This window comes from Hyperolius riggenbachi, chromosome 10, assembly GCF_040937935.1.
Source record: "Hyperolius riggenbachi isolate aHypRig1 chromosome 10, aHypRig1.pri, whole genome shotgun sequence".
NCBI classification, from domain to species: Eukaryota; Metazoa; Chordata; class Amphibia; order Anura; family Hyperoliidae; genus Hyperolius; species Hyperolius riggenbachi.
Genome location: NC_090655.1, coordinates 10,713,071 through 10,721,830, shown reverse-complemented (window position 1 = coordinate 10,721,830; position 8,760 = coordinate 10,713,071). Strand labels below are relative to the sequence as shown.

The following is an 8,760-nucleotide window of genomic DNA, read 5'->3' as shown; positions in this document are numbered from 1 at the left end:
AAGCAGCGTGGCAGTGCCACTTCCGAAGCTCTCCTCCAAATCGAGCACCAGCCATTCAGGGGAGGCAGCCACCATCCTGGGGAGGGAATTGGGATGTGGAATTGCTGTGAGAGTTCCAGTAAGATAGTGATAGCGATAGTCAGGTCAGTGTTACATTGGTAGGTGAACAGAGGCGCCAGAAGGATAAAAGACAGAGGTGCTCTGCTTGCTATAACTGAATTGCTGTTGTTTATCCCCTGCTTATTGCCTGAAGAAGTGGGCTGTGCCCGCGAAACGCGTTGCATCTTTGGGGTATTTTTAATAAATGTGTATATCTATACATTTACAGTCCTTGGTGTCTGCTTTAACGGAGGCGAGTCCACCACTTCCTCCCAGCAATTTTTTAAAAATGTTATGTACTTTTATCCTTCTGGCGCCTCTGTTCACCTACCAATATATTTGAGTCCACCCCAGGTAGAGGGGTGATCTACCCCCTTTCTTCCTATCTACAGAGAGCGACTTCTTAATCCTGAGTGAGGACAGGTCTAATCTCCTCACCTGCCTAATGAGTGGTTACCTAGGTGGTAACCCGTGTTTGTGAGTATTACCATCTCACTGTTTCATTTATCCAATCAATTTTGACATACTACACCATATTGGGCTCTCGATTTCTCTTCAACTTTAGGTCAGTGTTACAGTCTGCAATGTGCTAAATACATCTTACAAGGCAGATCTTTAAAGAGGAACTGTAACGACAAAACGGCCCCTGGGGGGTACTCACCTCGGGTGGGGGAAGCCTCAGGATCCTAATGAGGCTTCCCACGCCGTCCTGCGTCCCTCGGGGGTCTCGCTGTAGCCCTCCGTACAGCCGTGACGCAATATTTACCTTCCTGGCTCCTGCGCAGGCGCTCTGATGCCTCTCGGCGCCGAAGTAGGCGGAAATACCCGATCGCCATCGGGTCTGCTCTACTGCGCAGGCGCAAGTTTCCGGCGCCTGCGCAGTAGAGCGGACCCGACGGAGATCGGGTATTTCCGTCTATTTCCGTGCCGAAAGTCGCCTCAGCGCCCCCGCTGGAGCCAGCAAAGGTAAATATTGAAGCTACAGTCGGCACAGTCGCCGGCTCTTCGGAGGGCTGCGGCGAGACCCCCGTGGGACAGAGGACGGCGTGGGAAGCCTCATTAGGATCCGGAGGCTTCCCCCACCCGAGGTGAGTAACCCCCAGGGGAGGTTTTTGTTGTTACAGAGTCTCTTTAAGGTGACCATTAACGTTACAATCTCCCAAGCAATCGACCTTAGGATCAATTGTATTGGGTTCCATGAATGATGCTGATTGTTTATCTAGCCAGTTTATTTTCCCCTTGTGTTTCCTTTAAAGCTGAATAATCATTAGACAGGAAGTCAGCTGACCAGACAGGTGTTCTACTGCTGGTAACGCCTGACTAACAAAAATAATAATTATTCCCAACGAATGCCTAGATGCAGAGACGCTGCACGGCATTCCCTTCAGCGACATTCACAAAGTAGACGCCAGGAAACAAGCATTAATGATGGTTTTGGGTGATGATCTACTGAGCTGCCCCACAATATTGGACCTTTCCTCTTCCTGTAGAAAAATCCTTGGCTGATTGCTATTGTACTCCCTGCATGACTCCTGCTGGTCCCTCCCCCTTCATAGGACAGCAGAAAGCCCAGCAAGCAAAGAATGTGTGCACATGTATCATGTGTAAACTGTCACCCAATATGATCAGGAAAGATAACATTGGGTAACAGGAATGATAAAATGTGTGCAGGGAGAGGCTGCAGGGAAGAAGCCACAGATACATGTAAACAAAGGAACTCTGTTGTCTTCTCATATTTTGTTCTCAGAATAAAATCAATATTTCTTCGGTCGGGTTGACCTGAGCCATCGGTGCAGAAATGATTGAAGAAGAGTCAGTGGTTGCTGCAGACATTGGTCTTCACAGCTGCCATAGTTATCCTTCCAGGACCTCTGCATGGAGAAAGAGCCCAGAGGGAACGATTTCCATTCATCGAAGGCTCCCGACGCCTTCAGAAGAGTCCCTAGAAAATAACAGTCTGAAGCTAGTGCTGCCACCATGAGGCGATTGCTGGAATTACACCTTTGGAAAATACAAGTGGCGGCCTCATCTGGCAATGCCAGGCTCCACAATCCGATGCCCGCCCTCCTCCAGCAGCAGTAAGTCCAGTGCTGAGGCCCGGGCCAGGCGGCGGTGTATCCGTCTCAGGCGCAGGATGTACAGGACGATGGACAGGAGAACCACCAGGATACAGGCAAAGAATAAATAGTGATTATATACGAAGGAGACGCGGTACCAGCTGACGTGGGCGGGGCGAGCATTCTCCTGGCGGATATCCCTGTCATGGCGGGAAAAACAAAAACACCACAATATTGAGTATAATCCACTGCAAATATTATAACAGAAACAATGTAACAAATATAGGATTCTAGGTAATACCAGGACTTGCATGCATACCGAATGCAAATAGTACACAACTTTGGAATAGGACCAACCAGAATTCCTGCCAGGGAGGGGAGCGTCTGTCGCAAGAACAGGATTACCTGATTGTTAGTGACGGCGCACGTGACCCTAAGGGAGGTGAACCCGGAAGCCCGTTTAGCCGGCGTTCCGCCTCATATGCTGTGGTGGTTGAGAGGGCGGTAAGTGGCTATGACTTCACTATATAAGTAGTTTTTAAACTGTGTTCAGTGTATATTTTGCCTCTGAAGAAGCTGGTGTAGCCAGCGAAACAGCTGTCAGGCACCCCAGAACCCCACTGCTTTTTCTCTGTACCTGCTGTCATCCAACTGGATATTAAAGGGTGTTTATGGAGGAGTGGTGTCCCGCTTTCTTCTCATTCCTTCAGTACATGGACATTTGCTGTGGATGAGCACGCCCCACCCGGAATTCGGTTGATCGACCCTGCTGCATCTGGTCCTAGATACTGTTTTCTCTGTTTACACAAGAATTCCTGCCAGTTTGGACTGATGGGAGCAGCCAGCCATAAGATAAACTTACATTCTTTATACAGCAGGGAGAGGTGGCAGCGCTTTCCCAAGACAGGCTGCATCTGAAGGACTACCAGCAGAGGTGTGCAGAGCCTAAGTATAGGCAACGTACACATCTTGCATGCAAATCAGATGCACCAAAATAACATTAATGGAGGAGGTTAGCTTCCAAAACATTTTGCATGCAAAGTATTCCATACTGGACCCTTCCATCCTCAAGAAGGGTCCCTTCCAAGAGGATGGCCTCACGGCGGTGAAAAGGTGCAGTACACGATACTTTGCATGCAAACTGTTTTGGTGCATCCGTTTTGAATGTAAATTGTGCACCCTTGTCTATAATTAGGCTCTGCACACCTCTGCTGCTAGTCATTCAGATGCAGCCTGCTTTGGGAAGCGCTGCCACCTCTCCCTGCAGTCTAAAGAATGTAAATGTATCTTATGGCTAGCTGCTCCCATTTCAGATTTATGTTTGAATTCCATTTTTTTCAGAGTTTAGGGCTCTAGTGCATACCTGTAGCATCGGTTTTAAATGCAGGGTGTGTATATTGCCTGTAGGGGGCTCTGCAGGCCTCTGTTGGTAGTCATTCAGATGCAGCCTGGTCTTAGGAGGCGCTGCCATCTCTCTCCCGTAGTTCATAAGTTACCAGGTAGACGTGGATGCAAACTGGAGCAAGGACAGGTAGATTTCATGCTGTAGCACGCTCCAACTCCAAGCTTGGCATCTTGGGGGGCTGTACACTTACCACTCACAGATAAAGCAGACTTTGGCTTGTTGGGGGTCAGCTTAACCAAATATATTCAAAGATTTATACATACTTGGGGCTTCCTCCAGACCCATCCGCACGGATCGCAATGTCGGTGTGGGAGCGATCTGTGCGGATGGGGCTGGAGGAAGCCCCAAGTATGTATAAATCTTTGAATACATTTCGTCTCTGGTACACTTTAATTGCTAAATAAAAGGTATCACTACACACAACTTTTTTTTTACTGGCTGCTGTTATACGGTGCATTATTTTTCAACCTTCTTAAAACTACCCTGGATCTGGTACTTGGACCTCGATACTTTCAAAATGTTTTATTACTGGTGCTGTGTGACTAGCACACAGCACCATCCTCCCCCTTCCAGCGGCCCCGTTCTTCCTCCCCTCTGCTCGTCTAATTCATCCCCCTCCACCTGCCGCTATAGTTCCCCTATCGTAAGGATAGCCGACCTCAAATAACACATGATCGCACACAGTGCAAATCTGTCTATTAGTCTCCATTAGTCTTTATTAACATTTTATTTAATTGCCACAGCTTAGACATGCCCTGCTTAGGTGATTTCCCACTAGCCCCTCCCCATCTTCAAACAGGAACCTAAGAGGTTAAACTGCCGTAGGGAGGCAGGGGAAACCTGTTTTGTTATCTGGACCTGCCGGAGAAGTCTGCAGGTCCTATCCACGAGACAGGTGCTGTTCCTATTGGCTTCTGCTCCTGTCAGTCATAAGAAATTGCCTCTGCTTCTGTGAGTCCCGCAAGGATTCCGACAGAGGAGAACTGCCGGTAATAGAACAGTGTTTTACAGCAGGCTTTAACCATTGTGAATTGCCATTTACTGACATGTGTTGAGGTATTTACCTCACAAGTCGGTAATTTATCTCACTGCTCGGTAATTTCAACTTTCCATGCGGCAACAGCTTTGATGAATTGACATTGTCCTAAGTGGTCGGTAAAGTCAGCTGTTTTCTGCATTACCAAATGCAGTAATGCTTGATGAAATTATGCCATGGTGGCCATTAATGATACAATCCAAAGGACAATCAATCATTTCTGATCACCGCAGTTATCAATCGGCAATGATTGGTCGTGCCCATCACCGACTGAAAACTCCTTAACCAATCAGATCAGAATGGTGAGATCGATCAAAAAAACAAACATAACAAATCAATTCCACTAATCTGATGAGTTAGCAGGTTTTTGGCCGTTAATGGGCACGACCAATCATTTCCAATTGATTAATTCAGTGATTGGTAAGGATCGATTGTCTGTGGGATTCAATCGTTAATGGCCACCGATCGAGTCAGCAGCACTCACCTGAGAGGCAGAAAGCGGGTCTTGTACAACATGGCGCCAAGCGTCCACTGAACCTCCTTGTCGTACACCAGCTGGGCGGTCCTGAGGTTGGGGTAGTCTTGTGGAAAGTGGAAACCGTCATGGAGAACTCTGTGCATCCAGGCCGACTTAAAGCACTGATACCTGAAACACAGCGAGTGGTCATTGGCTGCGGAAATCTGCCGGCGATCACCAGACGCAGCAACACAACTGGTTATAACTGTACACATGTCTGATGCCTTCTTCAGTATTACCAGATACTGACTTAACACTACACAGTTTAATCCTTAAAGTGGACCTGAACTCAGAACTTCCTCTCTGCTCTAAAAGATACACAACAGCATAATAACTTTGAAACAAAAAACAATTCTTTGTTCTAGCGGATACAAATCTTAAAATAAATCTGCACAGTTTCTACTTCCTGATTCATGGAAGCAGACATATTGTTTACAGCCTGTACATTCAAATGGGCTTATCTGCCATAGGCAGTCCTGTGACACAGGGGAGGATCAAATTACAACTTTTTAACTGAACTCAAAAGTTCAGGTACACTAGCCCTAAGAATAGGCTGAAAATTTTGTTTTTCAAAAGTTGTGACATGACGTGAATCTGAGAGGGTTGTGAAATGTGTGTAGGGAATACAGTTTTTACAGTAATGAAACCCTAATACTAACCACAACCATTTTCCAAACATATCCCCAACCCTATAAACCAGCGGTGGACAAATTAACATGGAATTCAGATGAGAGAATAAGAGAAAAACTCAAAAATTTGGACTGTAAAACAAATCCCAGCATCTGTCCAGCCTTACTCAGAAAATAGCTCCAATGCCATATAACCATTAATCCCAACTTGACTAAACACTAGGCGCTGATCCCAACACTGATGGGAAACTGACCCCAAGTGCTCAGGAACTTCCTAGATACCAAAACTAACAATACTTACCTATCTATCTGGATGGGAGATCAGCTTCTGAGGTCTTCTTGGTGGAGCGGTAAGATCATGTGACCCCCAAACAAACTGCTTCATAAGGCTGCTGAGCCAGGGCTTGTAGCCCAGGTTTAGGCAACACTCATAGGCAGTTATGCAGAAAGGCTTTACCCCAGGAACGTTTTACCTGTAAGAGGCTTAGCTGTATCCAACAACGTAAACTTACTTGAGACGATGCTGGTCAGCGTGGGCGGAGTAGAGGCCATTCTTGAAGCGCTCGGATAAGGTTGTCCAGGGCATGCCGCAGAAGTCCTGGTGGGAAGGCCAGAAGAAGTATGAGACGACCACTTACATCGTCCATATCTATCATCATCTTCTGAGACACTTACCTTGGCAGCTTTGGAAAACTTCTGGCTGTCGTACATTCCTCCCATCCGGAGCACATCCTCCGTGCAGTAAAAGAACTCCGAAAACCCGTAGAACTCGCTATTGGAGAAGTCAATCGCCGGCTGGTATACGCCATTCAGATAGGCCTGAGAGTCATTCGATTTGGCCAACAGGGGCTCCAGTAGCTGCCGGCAGCCGTCCCAGTCTCCCTTCCCCACCATGTGAAAGTCCAGGTTCTGTCGCTTCAGCTGGTCTGCATGGCCGACAGGCAAGCAGGGGTCCAAATATGGAGTGTTTGCGTTCATGCCAGTCTGTTGTCCCGACAACCTAGAGGAACGAGAGAGTCCAGTGAGCAAGATGGCTAAAGTGTATGGAGAGTTTCCCAGATTCGTCCCCCACTAATCCCAATGATGTGCACTGGACACTGCCAGCACTCACTAAATACATCCCCCTAAAGCAGTGTTCCCCAACCCTGTACTCAAGGCCCACCTACAGTGCATGTTTTGTGGAAATCCACACAGGTAAATAATCAGCTCTGCTGAGACACTAATTACCCCACCTGTGCATGTTTGGGGTTTTCTGCAAAACATGTACTGTTGGTGGGCCTCGAGGACAGGGTTGGGGGAACTGTGCCCTAAAGTTATGCGACCTCACCGTATAGTATGGGAGCGCTACATTACCGGCTCGGGTTCAGCTCTTCTTTTATACTTGCCAGGTGAACACGAAGACACTTGGCGTGCTGAAGCTTGAATGCACTGGTGCTCGTGCGCAGATGCAGTGGCGCATGGTTTTTAGCACCAGATTTGAATTTCCTATTTAAGCTTGCTAACAGCCATCCAGTGCTGTCAAGTCTCTGCAGTTTGGTCCTGGCTTGCTAATGCTAATTAATATTACCGTGCCATTTCCTTGTTATTTACCCAGCTTGTTCCTGTCTTTGTGGTGTCTCCTTCCCTTGCTGCTGACACTGCTTGTTCCTGACTCTGCCCATTTAGCTCCTGCCCTGAATTTGGCCCATCTACCAACCTTGCACGACTGCCGCCCGTCTCGCCCTCAGCTAGCCTTCTGACCTAGCTTGTCTGCCCCTAACCTCTGGCTTGTCTCCTGGTTGATCCCGCCCATGGCAAACTTAGTTTGATCTGCTTCTAGTGCCTCAATCCCAGGGATTGCGACCTGGTGGCTACTAGGCAGTAAAGTGGTCCTTTACCCGCTGAACACCTGTAGCCACTTAAACTCCACGCCCTAGGAGAGCCCACACTCACCGGTCTATAACATATTGACAAGACAAGACACAGAACATTTATATCATGTTTTTCTCTTGGCAGACTCAAACCACCAGAGCTGCAGCCACTTGGTTGCACTCTATAGGCAGTAGCAGTGTTAGGAAGTCTTGCCCAAGGTCTCCTCACTGAATAGGTGCTGGCTTACTGAACAGGAAGAGCCGAGATTTGAACCCAGGACTCCTGTGTTAGAGGCAGAGCTCTTAACCAGTAGACGATCCAGCCACTTAACCCAACATGCACCTTCCCCCAATCACTGCAGCGTACACACCTATTCTTGGTCACCGTCTCATTGAAGGCTATCTCCTCATATCTCTGCCGGGCGAAGTTCCCACCGAAGCCCATGAAGGTTGTGACGTACACCCGGTAGACGTGCTCGGTGTGCTGCAGGTCACACCCCAGGTTGAACTCTGCCAACATCTGTTTGGCCACTTCCTCCTGGAAGACACAAGAGAAGAGGATTACTGATCTGGCTGGTTGAAGAACCTCTGGTCAACTGAGGAGTGATGGGTGCCATACATACGTGCTCCTGAGAAGGGAAGGTCATGGTTTTTGGAACTTCGTAGGCAATCTGGAGCGAGCCACCACCCATATCTATGATGCCTACAGTTCTCTTGCGGATTATGGCTTCTTCTTGGGTGCCAATTGTCACGGCAACCAAAGCATCTTCATCTACAGAGCAACAACAGTGATCAGTTAGTACAGTCCTCTGTAATTACCGTTCAGTCTCACTTCATCCCTTTGCTTCCAAACTGCTGGAACGACACACCTATTCAGAACTGTCTATTTCTCTGACTGATTATGACTTAAAGAGGAGCTGTCAGCCATACTATCTCAGGAAAAAAACAACACATATACAAGTAGATAAATACTTGCTCTACTTACATAACATATGTATTGCACATAACAAAAAGAGAAATCCTTCATAGCATTTCCCATTTTAAGTGTGGCTATTTTGAAGCAAATCCTGATGTCATTTCCTCCCTTAGTCTCCTTTGCCTGATTGTGTATGCTTCCACTATAGAAAGTGGATTGTCTCCGCATGAGAAATACTGGCCAATCAGAGA

The 8,760-nt window shown here is 47.5% G+C and overlaps 1 protein-coding gene across 2 annotated transcripts in view; it reads right to left on the bottom strand.

The window, feature by feature from the left end:
• Positions 1-1,219: 1,219 nt before the first annotated feature.
• ENTPD7 (ectonucleoside triphosphate diphosphohydrolase 7) overlaps positions 1,220-8,760 on the bottom strand; it is a 62,196-nt gene continuing 54,655 nt past the window's right edge. For both annotated transcript variants that reach the window (XM_068258295.1, XM_068258294.1), the window contains exons 8-13: positions 8,217-8,365; positions 7,965-8,131; positions 6,419-6,743; positions 6,256-6,341; positions 5,082-5,243; positions 1,220-2,356 (exon numbers count right to left, since the gene is read on the bottom strand). In XM_068258295.1, coding sequence (XP_068114396.1) covers positions 2,125-2,356; positions 5,082-5,243; positions 6,256-6,341; positions 6,419-6,743; positions 7,965-8,131; positions 8,217-8,365 — 1,121 coding nt within the window. In that variant the 3' untranslated portion in view covers positions 1,220-2,124. The remainder of the gene's footprint in view (positions 2,357-5,081; positions 5,244-6,255; positions 6,342-6,418; positions 6,744-7,964; positions 8,132-8,216; positions 8,366-8,760) is intronic.